This window comes from Anser brachyrhynchus (assembly GCF_964034855.1).
Source record: "Anser brachyrhynchus genome assembly, chromosome: Z".
NCBI classification, from domain to species: Eukaryota; Metazoa; Chordata; class Aves; order Anseriformes; family Anatidae; genus Anser; species Anser brachyrhynchus.
In genome coordinates, this window is record NC_137697.1 from 16,936,185 (window position 1) to 16,957,959 (window position 21,775).

The 21,775-nt window shown below is 37.1% G+C and overlaps 1 protein-coding gene across 7 annotated transcripts in view; it reads left to right on the forward strand.

The window, feature by feature from the left end:
- Positions 1-21,775, forward strand: part of IPO11 (importin 11) — a 110,876-nt gene that overhangs the window by 25,681 nt on the left and 63,420 nt on the right. For all 7 annotated transcript variants that reach the window (XM_080574115.1, XM_080574116.1, XM_080574113.1 and 4 more), the window contains 12 exons: positions 3,260-3,463; positions 8,354-8,486; positions 9,420-9,478; positions 10,326-10,374; positions 13,403-13,473; positions 15,127-15,319; positions 16,138-16,290; positions 16,526-16,569; positions 17,424-17,514; positions 18,944-18,991; positions 19,558-19,663; positions 21,567-21,693. In XM_080574115.1, the coding sequence (XP_080430241.1) occupies positions 3,260-3,463; positions 8,354-8,486; positions 9,420-9,478; positions 10,326-10,374; positions 13,403-13,473; positions 15,127-15,319; positions 16,138-16,290; positions 16,526-16,569; positions 17,424-17,514; positions 18,944-18,991; positions 19,558-19,663; positions 21,567-21,693 (1,278 nt within the window). The remainder of the gene's footprint in view (positions 1-3,259; positions 3,464-8,353; positions 8,487-9,419; positions 9,479-10,325; positions 10,375-13,402; positions 13,474-15,126; positions 15,320-16,137; positions 16,291-16,525; positions 16,570-17,423; positions 17,515-18,943; positions 18,992-19,557; positions 19,664-21,566; positions 21,694-21,775) is intronic.

Sequence of the window (21,775 nt, forward strand, 5' to 3'; positions counted from 1 at the left end):
CTCCTTTGTGCCTTACTTTTTACAGATGTATCTGTTCTCTCCGTTTGATCTGCCTCCCAGTATAGCCATACACGGAAGTGTGGTGGCGTTGGTGTAGCAGGAATGAGCTGTTGAAAAAGCTGCTGCATAAACCTGCCTAAGCAGTATTGCTGTCACATGTCTAATCACAGCATTAATTAATTTAAATAAGCATGATAAAGATTCAGTATGATGGTGTCTTGTCTTACATAATTTAAAGTGACTAATATTAAGCTACTGTTTGGATTAGAATAAGGATTTATTGTTAAATTGAGTTAAGAGCTAATGCTAAGGGTTCAAAATAGGCATAGATGAATCAGTCTTCCTTCTACTACAGCATTCTTGCTCACAGATTGACATTCTGAAAGGAAGTTATTAGCTAATATTTTAAGTTATGTCTTAAAGAATTTGGAAGACAAAACATAGATATGATTTGCAAAAGGTAAAACTTAAACAGAAAAGGTATAGGAAACAAGCTTTCATTCTGCAAACAGTTCAGTTTTTAGCTTCTCTTAAATTCCTTCATGGGATTACTGCTATTCATAGGATTACAGCAATATATCAAAGGGTAATTTATGCTTTGTAGAAGTCACTTGTGCAGTGATGATTTTGAGTAGAATTTAGTTTTTATTTCAAATATATTTTTTAAATGCCAGTAGGCATAGGAATTGTTAATTTTTCATGTAAATACCATTTCAGTGTAAAAGTATGACCAAATATTACTTATTTTTCAACCAAAAGAAACTATGAAGTGTTTCATGCTGGACCATTATGTGTGCATCATTTATGCAATTGCTAGGTAGCGCAGAGTTTAGCATATATTTCATTTTAAAGTGACTGCATGATATTCATGTTTCTAAAAAATGTTAAATGCATTGTATCTAAAAAATTGCAACTTTATCAATAAGTTCTCCCATTAGTATTTAGTCAGTTTATCTGCAAACACAGTAGTATATCTTACAGTTGCAAATTCTACTGCTGATGAACAGTTAGGCAATTTAAGACTGTAGTTGGATGCGGAGACTTGAACCTTTTAAACTGACATTTATAAGAATATGGATTTATGTATTTATCTGTCTGTATGACAATGTCAGGATTCAAGATGCGGAGGGGTTTATTTTGTGCCAGCACTGTGATCCTGAGTGTTTGCCCAGACAGTTGTTGTGATATTGAAATGTATTTATAGAGACTTTATTGATGCTTATTCAAAGCATGCAGCATGGTTCATGAACCACAGATAAACCACACAGAATTTTGTGCTATGTATCCTGCACATTGTTTGCTAACATGCTTTGATGTTAAGGTTCTTGGGGCGTGCATAGTTGGCAGTTGTAGGAAGGTATTTCAGTCCATTTCCCATTCTTCCCTATCACCCAAACTGTTCTATAGGCATCTTGATGTTTCCTTTCAGAGGCAATGTTCATTTAGTCCCCACTCTGATAAGCCTGAAATTTGGTATCTTGTGTTCTTCATGAGTGCCATTTTTTTAGTCACAGATACTTCATAACAGTTCCTTGTGCTTTCTGCATCATTAAAAGCAGGAAAATTATAACCATTTTATGTATAAAAATGAAAACAAAAACAACAAAAAAGTACCTCAAAATATAAGAATTAGACATGGTATTATGATGACTTCCTCTGACTTCCAGGGGAGGGGGAGAAGAAAAACAGAACATATGATGGGAGCATAATTTCCATGCCCTCTGATGATATTTACCATATAGAAGGAACAGTGAAATAAAATGCTCATTGAAATCTGACATTAGATTTTTTTTCTACTTAAATAGCCAATACCTCAAGACAAAAGTACTCTTAGCGTCCCTGTAGAAGTTCCTTGTGTTATATCTGGAAAAGAGTTTATTTGCTCCCTCCTGCCAATCAACATCACTTGATCCAAGAGTAAATAAACCTCCTGGTTCTTCTTTGCAAACTTTGACATCAGCTTTCTGAAGAAAGCTCCCTTATCAAGCAGGCAGCAGTGAATATTGTAGAGAGTTTTGTGGAGGTGGTCAGACTTCGTATTTAACAGCTAAGGAAGCGGTAAAGGAAGGAGGGCATGGTTATTACCTCTTATGCCCTTAAGTTGCTGGAACTACCTTTGATAACATCAGAAGGTAACTGCTAGTGTGGTGGTTGTTGTAAGGGTGGGAACAACGGCTTCATTAAGGTTATCTGATGAAGGGCCTTTTCAGTGTGAAGGAGATAACTGACAGAGCCTGATTGATGAGGGCTGACAGACAATGCCACACACTAAGAGTCTGCTGCCACTAACTGGTGGGCAATTAAGGAACTCCAGGCATGGCTCTGAAGAGAGTCAACCTGGACTTTGTAAGGGATTAGAACTGGGAAAGAACAACATCATGAGGTTTGGGGTTATTTGGGATGAGAGTATGTGAAACTACGCAAAGTTTATTAAGAAATGTTTAGGGGGAGAAGTAAAGTGGGGAATAGGCAGGAAGGTGTATAGGAGGGGCCAGCCCTGTAAACCACAGCTGGTCAATACCCTTGTCTGAACAAGTGCTGTGCCTGATCTCTACAGTCTGTCCTATCTTCAGGTTAAATCCCTTCTTGGATATCTTTTGGTGTAATCTCACTCTCTTGCATGTGTGCACTGCAAGGGATAGGTACCAGCTAATAGTGAAACTGGTGTGTTTGGTGCTAGCAACTGAAGTTGGAGGGTGCAGGTGTCCCTGGCCTGTGCTATGAGGATCTGGAGCAGGTGAGAGCTATTTGGATGGGACTGTTGGTTGCAGGACTAGGTGCCAGTAGCTGGAGGGAAGGAAAGTCTCTGTCTAAAAGTTAAAAATCGCACCCAGGGATAGCAGAAATAAGAGTGATTGGTATTCAGAATTCTATGGTATATTTTTTTTGGTAGGAAGTGGTAGAAAAGATGATTAACTAAAAAGTGTTTCCCAAGTATCTGATTCTTCATTAACATGATTTCTATAACAAATGACTTCAGTGATCTTTATGTAAAATTTAAACAGTTTAGTGAGCTCAACATTTTATGTAATATTTAATCATAAAATTGAAGTACAGTTTTCTTCCACTTTGTGTTCTGCAAACTTTGAAATAGCTTAAGGGGAAGAAAACAACACAAACTCTGTCAATCTGTACTAACTTATTTTTAATTCAGGTTTTATTTGGCTGTTGAATTCTGCAGTGTCTGTTTTCTAAATGATTTTTGACATTGTGGTACCTGTATTTATTTATTTATTTTTCTTTTTTTTTTTTTTTTCAGATAGCAACTCAGATCTCTGTGCTAATAGCTAAAGTTGCGAGGGTGGACTGCCCGAGGCAATGGCCAGAACTGATACCCACTCTTCTGGAATCTGTGAAAGTCCAAGATGATCTTCGACAACACAGAGCATTACTTACCTTTTATCATGTTACAAAGACTCTGGCATCCAAACGGCTCGCTGCAGATAGGAAGCTTTTCTATGATGTAAGTAATGTAATGCAGTATTGTAGTGTATAGGCAAACAGCTTGTCTTACATGATTGCTGCTTCCCTGTGTTTAGCTGGCACTGAATTAATGGCAGGTATGTTGACTTTTGTGTCTGTATTTGAAGCAGAAAAACTCCTACTTTGGTGGTTATATGTACAATATGAAATATTTGAAAGTCAATTTCTTTATGAAATGTTTTTGAGATTTTTATTAACTTTGTATGTGACAAATATTTTTATAATGTGACTCATGTTTATGACTTGGGTGTTTTTTATAACAACTTGTGTTAAGAAGCAGAGTTTGATCTGCAACACAATCTGTGCAAATCAGCCTTTTGTTATCAGGCCCTAAAGCAGATGTTGTATATAACTTGAAGTGTTTTTGGAAGACTGCTCTGGATTCATAACTCAATAGTTTAAACAGTGCCAAATTTTAGACTTCCATAACTCAATATTTTATCCTTCATTATTAGTGGAAGTGTGTTCATGATGACAGGGCTTTTATCAGATCAACTTCTTTCTCCAGGTTAATTAAACGATAAGACATGAATGAAAATGCCAAATCTTGTCTCATCCAGCTTGTAATCTCCATTGTAAGAGTCCACTGATTAGAACACAGGTTTGTCTTTGGCTGAATCTCCAGTCCAGTTTGGAGTTAGGCAATGATACAGTACAGATAACTGAATTTAGTGAGCTAAACATCTTTTCCAAGCATGTTGCATTTGAAGTTTCAAAATTTTATTTCATTTCTTGATTTAAAAAAAAAAAGCTTATCACACAGGTGTTGAAGAATGCTTCTGAAGGTTTACTTACTTATCTATGTAGAAATAATTTGTCTGGTTGTGAGATCATCAAGGTGAAATGAAGTCAGCAGGAGCTTGAGGGACTGAAGGCTGATTCCTGTAATAGGACAGGACTGAGATGATAAGTTTTTGTGAGGGGTTTGTGTGTGGAGAAACAGTTTTTCCTCCCTCAGACATATATAGGTACGGATGAATATAATCCCTATATAGGAAATATTTGTATTTAAATTTTGCAATCTGTTAGACTATTATACATGACTTGAGTACTTGTACAATACAGGTTTTGGTAGATTCAGTTCTTTATTCGAAAGTAATAAAGAGCAAGATAATTACTTGTTTTCTAGTGTTCTCATAAAATAAGCAGCTGTGAATGTTGCTGATGCTTATGGAGATAGAAAAAAAATAAAAGCCCAACCTCAAAGCGCCATCTACGTAAATAGTCAAATCTCAGTACAGGGGCAGAAAGGAATTCATAGGTCATAAGGTGTAGTATTTTTAAAGTTGTCTTGTCCAACAGTACCTTTGCTGTTTTTCAGCCATTTCACAAGATTCAAAAAGAGCTCAGTTACCTTCAATCATATTTCACTTGTTTCCAGCAAGCTCATTAAGTTTGTATGAACCTTCTTCCTTGTGGAATACCGTTTTTCCAGCACTACAGTTTCTTTGTATATTCTTTGGTTTGTAGAGAAAGAAAATTTCAGGTGTGAAGAAAAGCCATATAACAATTTTTTTTTAAGATTTATAGGGCATTTCATATCCAAAATACAATTGAAATTTCCTAACATTTAAGCACAGTCTAAGTCTTTACATTTAAATGTTTGCTGGTTTTTAGCTTTTGGGTAAATTCAATACCTAGAGTTCTTCTATCATCTGATTTGAAATTAACAGAAATATTAGTGTGTTCATTTTCACTGTGAAGAGAAATAAACAGCTCTGAACTCTGTATGTGCATAGTTTTTTAACCTTATGTGGAAGAAGGAGATTTTTTGAGCATCTGGTACTATGGTATTCATATTTTATGATTTTTTTTAACAGCAGCAAAACTGGTCAACTTTGCAGTTTGCTTCTTCTGTCTCCTGGTAAAGGGAATTCACATTCTTTGAGTGGCAGGTGATTTCTCTTGGACAGGTTATTATTTCTCATAATAAATAAGAGCCATTCTAAACATTTGTACAGCTTCTGAGTGTCTGTACTTCAGAACTTCTGTATCTTTTGAAACGAGGACAATGTTTGTTATCCTAATTCTTACTTTTGAGTATCGATCATCTGGACGAGCTACATGGCTGTATTGGAAAAGATACTGTGAATTGTTGCAAATCAGTGAAAACATCAGTTACTTTTTTTTTCCAGTTTCTTACAGTTTTTGGGCCTTCTCCAGCTTGGCCTTGAACACCTCCAGGGATGGGGCATCCAGAGCTTCTCTGGGCAGCCTGTGCTACTGCCTCACCTCCCTCTGAGTGAGAAGAATTTCCTCCTAACATCTATAGTCGAAATCTTTCCTCTTTCAGTTTAAAAACATTCCTTCTTGTCCTATCATTATTTGCCTGAGCAAAAAGTCACTCTCCATCTTTTTTTATAAGCCCCCTTTAAGTAATGAAAAGCTGCAATGAGGTCTCCTTGAAGCCTTCTCTTCTTCAGGCTGAACAGCCCCAGCTCTCTCAACCTGTCTTCATAGGAGGTGCTCCAGCCCTCTGATCATCGTTGTGGCCCTCCTCTGGACTCACTTTAACAGCTCCACATCCTTGTGCTGGGGACCTCAGACCCAGATGCAGGACTCCAAGTGGGGCCTCACAAGAAAAGAGCAGCAGGGCACAATCCCCTCCCTCCACCTGCTGGCCACTCCTCTGTTGATGCAGCCCAGCATGCAGTTGGCCATCTGTGCTGCAAATGCACATTGCCAGCTTATGCTGAGCTCTTTGTCCACCAGAACCACCAGGTCTGTCTCTGCAGGGCTGCTCTCAGCATGTCTGTACTTATGTCTGGAATTGCCCCAGCCCAGGGGCAATGTCACTGTCACCAGCGCACCTTGCACTTGGACTTGTTGAATCTCATAAGGATCACTTGGGCTCACTTCTCCAGCCTTTCCAGGTTCCTTTGGATGGCATCTCTTTCTTCTGTTACATCCATTTCACCACTCAGCTTGCTGAGAGCACACTCGATCCCACTCATTATAATGTTGATAAAGGTACTAAACAGCACCGGTCCCAAGACAGACCCTTTAGGGACACCACTCATCACCGGCCTCCAGCAGGACATAGAGCCATTGACCACCACTCTCCGTCTGTGTCCATCAAGCTGATTCCTTATCTACTGAATGGTCCACCTTTCAAATCCATCTCTCTCCAATTTGGAGATCAGGATTTCATGTGGGACCATGTCAAAGACCTTACAGAAGTCCAGGTTGATATTGGTCAATCTTCCCATGTCAACTAATGCAGTCACATTGCTATAGAAGGCCACCAGATCAGTCATGCACAATTCACCCTTGGTGAAGCCATGTTCTCAGATCACCTCCTTGTCTTGCCTGTACCTTGACATTGCTTTCAGGAGGATCTGTTCCATGATCTTCCCAGGCACAGAGCTGAGACTCATTGGCCTCTAGTTCCCCAGGTCTTCCTTTCTACTCTTCTAAAAATGGGAGTGATGTTTCCCCTTTTCCAGTTGTCAGTGTCTTCACCTGACTGCCAGGACTTTTCAGCTATGATCGAGAGACTTGGCATCTCCATCAGCCAGTTCCCTCAGGACCCTGGGATGCAAGGTATCAGGCCCCATAGGCTTGTATCTGTTCAGTTTCACCAGGTGGTCACAAAGCTGCTCTTCACTTACAGTGGGAGGCACTTTGCTCCCCCAGCCCCTGCCCAGAGTTTCAGGGACTCAAGAGACGTGGGAAGCCTGACTGGCAGTGAAGGCTGAGGCAAAGAAGTTGCTGGGTACTTCAGTCTTCTCCATATCTATTGTCACCAGTCCTCCCTTCTCATTTATCAGAGGGGGCACAGTCTCCTAGGCCTTTCTTTTCTGGCCAATGTACATATAGAATCCCTTCTTGTTATTCTTTGCATCCCTTGCCAAGCTCAGTTCCATCCATGCCTTGTCTTTCTTGATCCCATCCCTGCACACCCAGACAGCATCCCTGTGCTCTCCCCAGGCCATGTGTCCCTGCTTCCACTGCCTGTGCATTTCCTTCTTGTGCCTCAGTCTGACCAGCAGGTCAGCCACCCTGGTTTCCTTGCCATCCCTTCTTGCTTTCTTATGCATTTATGATGATCTTGCATATTTGTTTTTCAGCTTGGGTCCCTTACTACTACCACTATCACACTTTGTCTGCTTTACTGACTAAAAGAATTTAAATTAGCCCTAGCCCCATGACTAGGTCTCTAGGTACTGCAGTAATGCAAATTACAATTGCCATTTGAATGACTTCAGATGTTAAAAGTATGTGGTGGGTCTTCCTATTGGATGGTATATATATTTGTGGTTCTCTTACTCCCCCTTATTGTTAATAAAGCAATAACTATTTTGAAAACCATCAAGCATTCTATATTTTAAATGATTCGAGGTGAATCCAGGGTTTGCAGATATCATGGTAATAAGTTTCAGTGTAAGCATCGTTCAGTACTTTTTTGCTTAGATATATGCATGTAACTGCTACCTGTTTTCCCAATGTAAGCTGATTCAGACGTTACCTATGGTGTAAGACAAGTAGTTTAAATCTTGTGAGAGAGAAGGCAATGAGAACAGCTGGAATTTTTTGAAGCTTCTTACTCTGTTTTAGACCTATGGCTAGAGTTAGTGAAAATCAGATAAGAAAGGAGGCCTAGATAGTTAGCTTTAAAGCGATAGTCATAGAACAAGTAGTCAGGGAAGCAGATGAGTCTATCATAACATACTCAAATTAAGACAAGAAATTTTTCTGGAAAATAGTTTTGAGTCAGTACAACTTAGTACAACGAAGGAATGAGTGAAACACTGTTGCTTATATTATACAAGAAGATGGATTAAGTAATATAATAGTCTCAACTGCCATTTAAAATTTATGAATATATTTTAATACATTCAGGAAATCAAATATTGTTGATCTTTTGCAGCTTGCATCTGGTATTTATAGCTTTGCGTGTTCCTTGTGGAATCATCATACAGATACGTTCCTACAACAAGCTTGTAGAGGGGATGAAGCTGCCGCTACAAATTCCTTAGAAAGAACCTTGTTATCACTGAAAGGTAATAATACAGAATAATTATTTAATACAAGTAATGAAATAAGTTTCTTTACACCAGATGATAAACAGTTCTCTGGTAAAGAGTCCTAACATCTGATAAAGCCATGCCTGTTGGGAAAGCCAGTAGTCTTGGCTTCTTTTTACCTGTGCCTTTAGCAAAGCAGAATAAGAATGGTGCACTCGGAAGGGGAAGAAAGTACCTTTGTTCCTCAGAACGCACCATTCTGATATGCATGTGGTAAGGAGTCTTAAGTCTTGGAGGTGGGAAAGTGGAAGGCATGACAGGACACATTTTTGTGTGTGTTGTAGTGTAGACTTGCATCTGTCTGTCTTATTTTAGGTGCTTAACTGAAGAATCTGAGCTGTGAATTTGTTTTGTTAAGTTCATCTCATGGTCAGTTAAGAGGTAGCTTTATCGGTCAGTTTAGATTTTAGGTTGCTGCTCAGGTACTTAATGGTGGAATGATCGCATATTCTTACTGTACTTTGCTGCATTGAGGAATTAAAATATTTTTGTGTGGTGCCTGCAGTGTGGTTGATATCAGTCCTGAATTAGTTCAGAAGTTGTGGCGTATGGCTTCTTTGGGTTACTGGCAGTAACAAACCTGAGAAAATTAAAAAGATGGCATATGCATCCTAGCTTGGCCCTTTTCATTTACAGAACCCCCCCTACAGAGGGTGAATATTTACAGTGTTTGCAGAATTCTTTACAATTCAGTAATTCTTGGTGTTCTTTTCATTGGTTTTCACGTAATGTACAGAATTTTAAATTATTTCAAGAGATTATATTCATGTTAGTTATGGTTGAGGTATCCGAAGGCCCAAAATTAATGTATTTTTTAAATCTGGAAATTGGAAGAAATGCACAGCAACTAATCATGGTCTGAAATCTGAACATGAGAAATATCTACACAAGTAACTTCTTTTTTCCTAGTGCTTCGTAAACTAACAGTCCATGGATTTGTAGAACCTCATCGAAGTGCAGAGGTGATGGTAAGTAATATGTATTTGTTTCTAATTTAAAAATCTTTTGTCAATATTTCAGGTGTTACAGCAATGTTTAAAGATGGCTGAAAGACACATTTTCGTTTTGTAAAGGAAATTCAAGTAATATTCTCTCAAAGTTGCCCCCTCAAAGTTAAGGATCATCAGACCCTAGGTAGATCCTAGACACTGTGACATCAATGGCAAGATGTCTTTGGGGAAAGGAAAAAACAAACCTTAAAAAGTGTCCATCCAGTTTGTGTCATGTGATAGTAGCATCTCTCTCTCTACTGGTAGATTCCATGTGTACTCTTCCCCCATCATTTGAAAGGATGTTTTCATTTAACGATGAATGTAATGATGTATTTATCCATGATAGAATTTTTCTGATTATGAGATGAAAGCCTGCGGTATGCAGCCCATCTAGGGCAAAAACAACAACAAAATGAAACCCAAATCTCTCCTTCACACCCAAACACTTTTTACTTTGCTGAAAAAGTTGGGTACCTAACAGCTTCATCCTAAACTGTGAAGTAGAGAACAGTTATACCTGCCATATTATATGCTGAGTTCAAAAGGAAAGATTGTAAAGCGTAAGTCTGTATTTACAGACTCCTGTTTCTATTGGAGATATTGTGCTATTTGTGTGGTGCTAACAAAGATCTTCTATGCAGTATGCTAGCTAGCTAATTACTTGTTTCATGGTGAAATTGCTTGTCCATTAAAATTAATTACTTACTTAAAAGTGATCCTGTGATGTCTGAGCTGTTAACATTATGTTTGACTCCTCTTTCTTTTCATAATACAGTGCAAAATGAACTTAATCTTTAGACACACATACTCTTATATTTTTCAGGGTTTTCTACATGCAGTGTTTGAACGGCTAAAACAATTTCTGGAGTGTAGTAAGTATCTTAATCTTTCCTTGTGTTGGTTAAATATTAGAAATTGGATGAGAGAGTAATACAGTTCTATCAAAATCTTTTTATATAAATGCAGAGTTATTTTAAGCGGTGCTGAGACTGCACAGGAAAGACTTAAATAACATTGTTTTTGCTTTTGTATTAAAAGACTAAAACCCCACCAAAATCATACCTGATGTTATATTGCCTATTTTGGGGAGAAAAGTGTCTTAAGCCATGGAGTGACAAAGTATGCATATTCAAATATGTAGATACCACAGAAATACACATCATCTTGAATTTTCTTTTTGTTTTTCATATTTCCTTGAGTCTGCTATATATTTTGGTAACTGTCAAACGGAAAATAATTACCACATTCAGCTATATGTACTTTATGCCTGGCAGAATAGTAGTCTTAGGCAGACAACCACGGGTTAACACAGTCAACAGAAGTATAAGCATAACTGGCAAGTGTTACTGCTTTTGTAGGGAAGTTACCTGAAGCAGGTAAAAAAAATGCTCAGTGGAATTGCATCTCAACACACTGCTCTCCTCACTTGCAGTAGGTGTGCAAAGCCATTCATTCATTTAATTCACCCATAGTGCAAACCATTCCTTAATTTGAAGCTTGTCAGGCCACTCTTTTAGGATTCAACAAATTTCTTTCCAGTGTTTGACATCTGAGCTGAATAGAAATAATTTTTCGATACAAATGAAAGTAGTTGACTTGGGAACTTGTACTTAGGTGAGAAGTGCTGATTTGGACTCTGAACCTTGTTTATAGGAAAGTTTACTGAAACTTCCACTCTGTGCAATGCCAAAATATTTTTTTTTTTTGGTCTTCTATAATACAGTCTTCTCTGCATGCAACTGCCCATTCTGCTGTGCTGTAATCATGCTCTTTCTGCCCCTTCTTTCATTTTTGGCTAGATAGTCTTCTGGCATAAATTGAATGACTTTTAAGGCAATCCCATCTTGATGCTTGACAGTTGTCATAGGATTCAAATGTCCTATGGTAAGAAATGAGCTGAAGCTTACTATTGACATTTTGGTTTCTATAGAATCACAGAATGGTTTGGGTTGGAAGGGACCTTAAAGATCATCTAATTCCACCCCGCTGCCATGGGCAGGGACACCTCCCTCCGGACCAGGTTGCTCAAAGCCCCATCCAGCCTATCCTTGAACACTTGCAGGGATGGGGCATCCACACCTTCTCTGGGCAACCTGTGCCAGTGCTTCACCACCCTCTGAATAAAGAATTTCTTCCTAATATCAAATCTAAAGCTACCTTCTTAGAGCCATTCCCCCTTGTCCTATCACTCCACTCACTCCCTGACAAAGGGTCCCTCCTCAACTTTCCTGTAGGCCCCCTTCAGGCACTGGAAGTCTGCTATAAGGTCTCCTTGGAGCCTTCTCTTCTTCAAGCTGAACGACCCTAACTCCCTCAGCCTGTCCTCACAGGAGGGGTGCTCCAGCCCTCTGTTCATCCTCATGGCCCTCCTCTGGACTTGATCCAACAGCTCCATGTCCTTGTGCTGGGAGCTCTGGAGTGCTCATGGTAGGGTCTCACGAGAGCAGAGCAGAGGTCCAGAATCACCTCCCTTATCCTGCTGGCCATGCTTCTTTTGATGCAACCCAGGATACGGTTGGCTTTCTGGGCTGCAAGCGCAGGTTACCAGCTTATGTCAAGCTTCTTGTCCAGCAAAACCCCCTAGGTCCTTCTTCTCAGGGTTGCTGTCAATCCGTTGTCCACCCAGTGTGTATTTGTGCTTAGGATTGCCCTGGCCCAGATGCAGGACCTTACATTTGGCCACGTTGAATTTCTTGAGGTTTGCGCAGGCCCACCTCTGAAGCCTGTCCATGTGCCTCTGGATGGCATCCCTTCCCTCCAGTGTGCTGACTGCACCACACAGCTTGGTGTCATCGGCAAACTTGGTGAGGGTGCACTCATTCTCACTGTCTGTGTCACTGACAAAGATGTTAAATAGTGCTGGTCCCAATACTGACCCCTGAGTAACACTACTCATTACTGATCTCTGCTTGGACAGTGAGCCATTGACTGCAGCCGTTTGAGTGCAACCATCTAAGACTTAGTCACCTAGTGGTCCATCTGTCAAATCCATGTCTCCAATTTAGAGACAAGAATATTGTGTGGGACAGTGCCAAATGCTTTGCACAAGTCCAGATAGATGATGTCAGTTGCTCTTCCCCTGTCTACCAGTTCTGTAACCCCGTCATAGAAGACCAGATTTCTCAGGCATGACGTGCCCTTAGTGAAGCCACGGTAGATATCACCAGTCACCTCCTTATTTTCCATGTGCCTGAGCATGGTTTGCAGGAGAATGTGTTCCATGTTGTTGCCTGGCACAGAGGTGAGACTGACTGGCCTGTAGTCCTTATCAGTAAGCTGTTTTTCAAAAGCACGCACCACTAACTATAATGAAACTAGAATCTACTTCAGTTATATCATCTTCTTTGCTTGTATGCTGTCAGTATGGCTGTCTTTATTTTTTCTATTTTCTTATAAAAACTTTATCTTTGTTTTCTGAATTCAGACTGTTTTCCGGTGTCCATAACCTTTTTTTTTTTATGATGGGTTTTCTAGTAAAGCACATACATACATACGTAATAAGGATATACCATAGTTTTCTTATGAGGCCATTTTAAGCTTTTCAGTACGCTCTTGCTAGCATTTTGCTAATCTATGCTAGCGTTTTGCTTGCATTATTTTGACTGTCTTCTATGGTTGAGTGGTGTGTAATGATGTCCCGACTGTTTTATTCAGATCAGTTATAGTGACTTTCACTGCAGCTGAGAGAAATGGTTAAAGATTATTTTTTTGCAATACTCATTACCTTCAATTTATGACTTTGAATTTATTCTGCCGTAGAACTTTTTTTTCTGGCTGCTATAACCCCTGAACTGCAGATAAAACAAGTTGTTCACCAGTATTAACTTTTTAAGATTTAGTTATCCAGAAAGAAAAGGGGAGTCTGAAAAAATGATAGTTGTTAAATATCTGATTTACCAGGTAGAAGTATAAGAGCAGAAAACGTATGCAGAGATCGTCTAGAAAAGACTATAATTCTGTTCACTAAAGTGGTAAGTAAATTCTCCATACAGTTACTGAATAGATTTGAGCAGTGCAGTCCCCAGTCCCCAATATGTATGTTCCTTAAAACCAGTAGGTTTCAGATCTTTTAAAGAAAAAGAAGGTACTGCAACTTGGAACTTCTTTGCTATAAAATAGCCTTTATTTTATTTTATTTTTTTCAGAAATGTATTTGTATATTCATGCTGACATAAATCACAGGAGCAAAGAATCAATTTCCTTAATGCAAATAGAATGGCATTCTATAAGTAAATTATTAACTAGTCTTTTGTTTAAAAAATAAAAAATCATGGTCTTTATTAGAAATCATGAGGTTTTTCATCCAGTTAAGTACTTCTGTATATACTTAGATTGCTATTTCTCAGGCACTGTTAGTTCTATTGAATCTCTGGCCAGTTCGGATTTACTGAAAGAAAATTAACAAAAATAACCCTTCTCTTTCTCACTTTTACAGTCTTTGACTTTTGTATTATATAGTACATTTTGAGTTTTCAGCTAATTCTGTGCAACCATTAATTGTGTTATCAGAAGGTAATTTTAGCATTGACATTTGCTCTGCCTTTAATAGGTATAAAACCTAATGACTTCCCATTGTTTGCAAATTATATTTTGGGACAATGGTTCTAATTTAAATGTTCAGCATAATTATAATAGGTGGGAGGCACATGTAGCTATCAGCAAATTGAACTGAAGGTACTCTACCCAACATTCTTAGTCTTTATCATAGTACTTCTTCTTCTGAACTAATAAGTCTTCTTTTGAACTAATAAGCAGAGTATGGGGGCACATCTTTTTTTTTTCTTCATAGATCTGGAGAGAAAATACACTTTATTCATAGATAATCTACCATCTATAGAAACTAAGATGCAAGAATTTAGCTTTAGGTGTTTTTCCAAGTAGTAGAGATCAGGAAGTTGTAAGCACATTCTAGATCACGAGTTAGAAGAACTACGGTGAAGAAGCAAGTGCTTGTTCTGCAGTGTGGGGTGTGTGGGGAAAAAAGAATTAAAACATCTTACCCTTGCACCTCCTATCTTTCTTATGTCCCGTGTGTTTAATGATGAGAATGTCAGTAGCATCTGGTATGTCTTATGAACAGGTAGCAAGTATCTGTAGTGATCAATTTAAATATTTTTCCTTATGGTCTGTGTACATTGGAATTGCTTTTCGTGATACAGTATAGGATGTCTGGAAATTGGCAATAATTTGCTGTATGTTTATGGTCCAGTGAAAATACGGAGGGTTGCCTCTCCTTAGTAGTTACCCAGTTGGAGGCTGGAATTTGTTTTTAAACAACATGAAATATAAATGCTGCTCTAGAAGTACATGTGGAAAGCAATGTGCTAAAATGTTGACGGCTTTAATTGTAGTGGATGTGTTTTACATATTGTGTTGCTATCAAGTTGGTCAAGTTGAAAACAGGTATTGTTCCTTAAACTTTTAACAAAAGATAATTTTGAATGTGAATCAATAATTTAGTGGAGAAACTAGTGCTTCATTAAGCATTGATACTGATCTTTTCCTAATTTCCTCCTTTCAATTTTATTTTCTATAATTTTATGTAAATAGTTTTATGAAAGCATTTAATGTAAGACTTGCACAAAAAATTGATTTTTTTGCTCTTCTACTTGCTTAATTTCTAGCTTTTGGACTTCCTGGATCAACATCCTTTTTCATTTACATCTTTAATTCAGAGGTCATTGGAGTTCGCTGTAAGCTATGTTTTCACAGAGGCTGGTGAAGGAGTTGTATTTGAGCGCTTTATTGTACAGTGCATGAATCTCATCAAGATGATTGTAAAAAATTATGCTTATAAGCCATCAAAATATATTGAAGGTACTGCTTCTATTTACTAAATATATTTTTATATTTTGTGAAAAAAATTTTGCGAGTTGTTAGTGAACTCGAGTCGTACTTTTGAAGCACTTAATGCATCAAAACTTAGTAATATATGCCTCTGTCTCTATACAGGTAATTCTTGTATTGATGGTTAAAGTGTTGATATATATGGACATGGATTTGCCAAACATATACAGTGTTTGTGTTGGTTGTATAGCATGCAGTATTTGTTTTTATTGCTACTTTCTATAACCACTGTTAATTCCTTAAAACAAAAACAAACTAACAATGTCATCCTAGTTGTTTTTAAGATTATATTTGGATAAACTTTTTGAATAGATATAAATGAAACTTTCTTTGAATTCTGTGTTTTTAAATTAATTTCTTCAGTAATGTGATATGTGTGTGTGTGTATGTATGTGTGTGTATATATATATATATATAAAACAACAGTAAAACAGTGTTTTTCACTTAAGTAGTAGCTGTAAAACTTGGTAAATATTTTGTGAATCACTATTGACTGAAAGGCCATCTAATTATAGTGTTTGAGAACTCTACTAAAATTAAATTATAGAATCACAGAATGGTTTGGGTTTGAAGGGACCTTAAAGATCATCTAATTCCAACCCCCTGCCATGGATGCCTCCCACCGGACCAGGTTGCCCAAAGTCCCATCCAGCCTGGCCTTGAGCACCTCCAGGGATGGGGCATCCACAGCTTCTCTGGGCAGCCTGTGCCAGGGCCTCACCACACGTATACTGAAGAATTTCCTCACTATTTAATTGTAATCTGAAATTTTATGCGTTTCATTTCAGATAGCAGTCCTGAAACTCTTGAAGCACATAAAATAAAGACGGCATTTTTCACATATCCAACACTAATGGAGATATGTAGGAGATTAGTCACTCACTATTTTCTGCTGACAGAGGAAGAATTAACAATGTGGGAAGAGGACCCAGAAGGCTTCAGTAAGAAACTTGTATAGTTGGCCACAATTTATTTAGATACGGGTATAATATATATACCTCCTACAATATTGGTTTACTTTTTGCAGTCTTGTTAAACCTCCAGAGGGAGTGTATGTCTGTGTTTTCCATAATGTGAGAGCTTTCTCCGTTGTCCGTGATACTCACATTTAAATACTAAACTTTGTTTGAACCATAGTTGAAATAATGCTTTCTCCTTTTCTTTGTGAAATAACAGCTGTAGAAGAGACAGGAGGAGATTCTTGGAAGTACAGTCTCAGAGTAAGTATTTCACTTTGAAATAAAACATTGTACATCTCTGCATGCACTTCTTAATAGTCTTGTAACCAGGAGAGATGATAGGTGGTAAAAAGATAAGCTCATGTTTTTCAGAAAAAAATCTTTAGTTAGAGAAATTTCATTCAAATTAATGTAAATGAACTTCATTTGTTTATCAATGGTTAAACTTTCTGAAATTTATTGGAAACTATGCGCTTCATATTCTAGAACGGAGGAAAAGGAGTTTGCTTCAGCATTTTGTATTGTGTAGGATCTGGTGGTTATTGAAGAGAAATTCTCTTCTTTAAACTGATAACTGATGTTATCACTAATGACTTTTTTAGTATACATGATGAATGAAGTTTCAGATGCATCTGTACCTTTCAGATCAGATCAAAACTGTTCTTTTGGAGTGAATCTCCCAATTATCCATGCTGTGCTTTGCTTTGCAAGATCTCAAAGCATATTCGCTGGGTTACGTTCAGATTAAAACTAAAATAACATTGAATATCTAATGTGTTCCAAAATGCAAGTATAGCTCTGCATTCAGTCCAAATGACTGAACTAATCCAAAAGGAAACTGTGAAATACCTACAGTGTGGTCACTAGCTTCTGAGTTATCTGTGGCACTCCACAGATGCAGTCTTGTACCACAGAGCTCGCTAATATTGTTTCATATTATATACTGTATAATATGAAATGGTATTTCATATAAAACTAATTTGTCTACAGAAGATTACAATTTAAATTATGGCTTTCGGTGTAAGGTATTCGGCACTTAAAAAAATACAGCAAAAAATACACTTTAATTGCCATTGTCTTGATTCTGAAAGTTTTTTTTTGTTTTAAATTTTCAGCCGTGTACAGAAGTTCTTTTTATTGATATTTTCCATGAGTACAATCAGACTCTTACCCCTGTGCTTTTAGAAATGGTTCACAGTCTGCAAGGTAAGTTGTTTGAAACATACAGGAACTGTAAAATGTAGTGTTTTTTGTTTTTTATAAACTGTTTTATCAACTTTTATCAAATATTAAACAAATTTACCTTGTGATAGCTAGTGCTACATAGCACATTCATTTTGTATTCTATTTGAAAGAATTTGTTAATACATTAACATTTTTAAACTTGCCATAAAAAATACAATGTGTATGTAGGAAGAGGAAATCCTAAGGATTCTTTCCTTTTCAATGTGACTTTTAGATGACTGACAAAGATAGAAGCATTTCTGCTTCTGTGAGGTTCCAGGCTTTCTTGAGAATGGTGAAGTTTAATGAAGTCTGTAGATTGGTTTTCACTGGGAACTTTCTATTCAAATGTTGCAAGACAGTTTATGTTGATTTTGCCATGTCTATGCAAGAATCAGGGGGGAAAAAAAAAAACATTTAAATAGAAAGCTCAAGTTATGCTGTTGTTTTGGAGGGTCTAGAGGACTTTCCAGCTCTGTACAATCTACTTAGTCTTAAAATCTTAGTCTTTTTCTGTATGAAACAGAAGCCTTTGCAGGCTGAGAAGTTATTCTTTTTTTGCTCCCAAGCTGAAGTTTACAGTGGCCATAGAAGATAACAAGTAGTAACTGGCACTTTTTCTCTATCATTTTGGCTTAGGTTTTGTTTCTCCAGGTTGCATCGTATGTGACTTACTATAATGTTTTGTATTTGAACTTAACCGGAATGGCTGAGTACATCCTATTAAATAGAAACCATGCTCAGAAAATGAATGTTTATTTCTGACTTCACATCCAGAACCTCTTAGTATACATAAGTTTCTGGATGGTTTGCTATGCTTTGATACTGGGAATAGCAGAAGATTTCTTATAGAAGGGTTAAGTTATTTTGTTTTCCAAGAATTATGGAAGATACTACTTTTATGCTATCAGATACTCATACTTTTTTTTCTCTGAAGACCCCAAGTACCAATTTATGGATATTTTCAATTTGAGACTTAAAGTACAAGATGGTATTAAGAGTTCATTAATTTTCAAGACTTGAGAAAATTTTTACTTTGGCATTCTAAGCACACATGCATAAACATATAAAGTATATCAGAACTAAGTCAGGGTAGTAACTGTTTACAATGTCTACCACATGGTCTTCAATCTGCTCATTAAAATGCAATTTCTGACTTGCATATTGTCATGAAATGTAATTCTGATCTGAGGAAGCAAGTCAAAAAAAAAAGGTTGTGAAAGCAGATTAGATTTCAGTATACTCACTGAAAAAGGTATCAAAGCTTAAACACTGAATTGTAAGTAAAAATAGTGATGTAGTCCTAATTTAGAGCATAGTTAGTTGAAGTGTAAGCTCTTTGTTTAAGAAAGCATCTTGCTTGCATTCTTTGTTTTAGTTATGCTTTTTTCTTTAACTTTTTGTCTTGTAGGAACTACGAACATGGAAGATACCAGTGCTATACTGATTAAAGATGCTGGTAAATTAAATTTTACTTTACCTTTGAAGGAACAGAGCTGCTATTGTGTATGTGCTTGACTTCTTAAACATTATATGAAGCATATGCAAGATGTATTTTTTAAGACATTTGGAAAGTAGGATCTAAGTCCTATTTTTCCTTGCGCTCGATGTCAGTGTTAACTTTTAGAGATACTCGTGTAAATATATGGTATTTTTTTCAGCTTTTTAACAAGCCCTTAGACAATGTCCTTTACTGTCCTATTTTTCCCTCTCTGCAAGTAAATGAATTGCAATGCTGTCATGGCTATATTCTATCTATTTTATAGATAGGGATATTTTTTGGCAAAAGAATTGTCTGGGGCCTCTAATTAAACCACTCTTGATATTAGAATGAGATCTTCGTTGTTCTTATTGCTTTTAACCGTTTTCAGGAGTGTTTAAGTTCTATTTAAGTTATATGCATTGCTTTTGTTTGTTGCACTTACACTAGCAAAAGTGTTTTTAGTCTTAAATTAGTGTGATTATTTAGAATTAAAAATAAAACATTAAACCAAACAATAAGCATGACTTTATTGTTTTCCCCAGTGTATAATGCGGTTGGACTGGCTGCTTATGAGCTATTTGATAGTGTGGATTTTGATCAGTGGTTTAAAAACCAGCTACTAGCAGAACTGCAGGTTTCTCATAACAGGTAAACACCTTGGTTTGGTATGTATTCCTTATTGAAACATGAATTATTGATACAGATCTGGTAAGGTAGAAGATCTGATAATTGCAGAACTGAGAAATGCTTGTTATTTAAAACACATCCACTAAACGAACAGAGGCATGAAATATGAATAGGTAAACAGTCACAGATGTGACAATGTTTGTGAAACTTATATTTTGTTAATGTTTGTTAGTGTGGTGGCTACTTCCCACGATCTGTAAAGATACTATCACTCTGTCCTCTTGAAGCTCTTTGACTTCACTAAACTTTCTCAGGACAGCCACATTTTCTTATTTGAAGGAAATTACGTAGGCCTCTTGACTTCCCAGAACCCTTTAGGCAGCAAAGCCCTGAAATCTGTGGAAGTGATTTCTGTGAAACTGTAGCTTGGCCAAGATGGTGACTTGTTCTTCGGTACTAGTACAAGCCTTCTGTAGCACTCTTCAGTTAGTTTGGCCAGCAATAAAATAGGGAAGTAAGGGCAAATTTGAATTATGTTTAAAAAGTGTGAATGATTACAGTCTGGTTCTGTGTGAAGAGTGTTCCATAGTTTGTCTGCCAAGGGTTTTGCATCCCACCAAAGTCCTCTTCACTTGGCTGGCCTTCATGTGAGTACCTGTCTTTAGTGTCTCTCTTAAGGTATTTTGACAGATATTTTTTGGTACCTCAGAGTAGAGATGGACAACTCTGACTAGGAAGACAGTGTTCCTCCTATTTCCTCAGGCTGTCACCCTTCCCTTGGGGGAAGAACGCTAAATCCTTTTCTACTGCTATCCTCATTAGGTGAATTCCAAATCACCCTTTGACTCAGAATATGTCTTACTGTGCTCTTCAAAGTCAGTGGTAGTGACCCTAATGTCCTTTGAAACAACTAGCTATTTTTTCTTCTCTATTTGAAATTCAGATAACAGTTGAGTCTGGTGAAATGAAATATGAACTAATTTGTATGCTAATGCCCTTAAGAGCTGGTATAAGTTGTAAATGACTTTCCATAAAGAGCTGCTATTTGACTTTTTTATTTGTAAATGGTAGTTATAAACATTTTTTTACAAATACAGTTAAATTTCATGTACAGTGGAAGATCCTGCTAACCTTAAGAAAGTTAAGTACTTGTCATTACAGTATACTTCTTTTCTAATTATTTACTTTAACTGTGTCCCCGATGCTTTATTTTTTTTATTTTCCTCATTAGTCTCTTTTTTTTTAATATCACAAATTCATTCTGTTATCTGCCAGTGGCCAAGTACTGTAATGGTTATGCTAAATGTCAGAAAAATGGGAAAAAATTAGAGATCCTGTATATATGATTATTCCTTTGCTGTAATGCTGCCCCAACACCAATCTGTAAAGCTGCCGTGGTATTGGCAGCATATTCTGATTTTGGCATATTTATGGTGGTATATGTATGCAGTCTACCCATATATCATAAGCAAAAACTGACAAAAAATCTTCCACAGGTGATATAGTTGTATTTATAGTAAGAAAGACACCTAATCATACCATTTGGTTGGCATTTGTGATATCCTGGGATGAAATTCCTGTGGAGGCAGGAGCTTGCAGTAGTTATTGCTGTGTTATGCGCAAAATAAACTGTGTTTCTGACATCTTCAAGATTCATTTAGGAAGAGTTGTGTGGTTTTTTTTGGTAGTTTGTTTGTTTTCAGACATGAATTTGTTTCCCAAGCCTTCTGGTGAAGAATTTTGATTTGGAAAAAAAAAATTCTACATTAAATTTCTGGAAAGGTGATCTTGACAAAATTTTTTAATACTTGTCTTGCAGAATATTGTTTTTGTATTGATTGTTAGATTTCTTTTTCATCAAAGTAATTTAGAACAGCAAGCATAATGAATGAATGAGTATGATATTTTTTCCCCTCTTTTAAAGGTATAAACCAATACGTCGACGAGTAATCTGGCTGATTGGACAGTGGATTTCAGTTAAATTCAAATCAGACTTGAGGCCTATGTTGTATGAGGCAATTCGTAACTTGCTTCAAGACCAAGACCTAGTGGTAAATATAAGAAATATTTTGGGTTACACATTTTCTATAAACACAGGTGAAACATGCATACTGTACCTTATATAAACCTTGG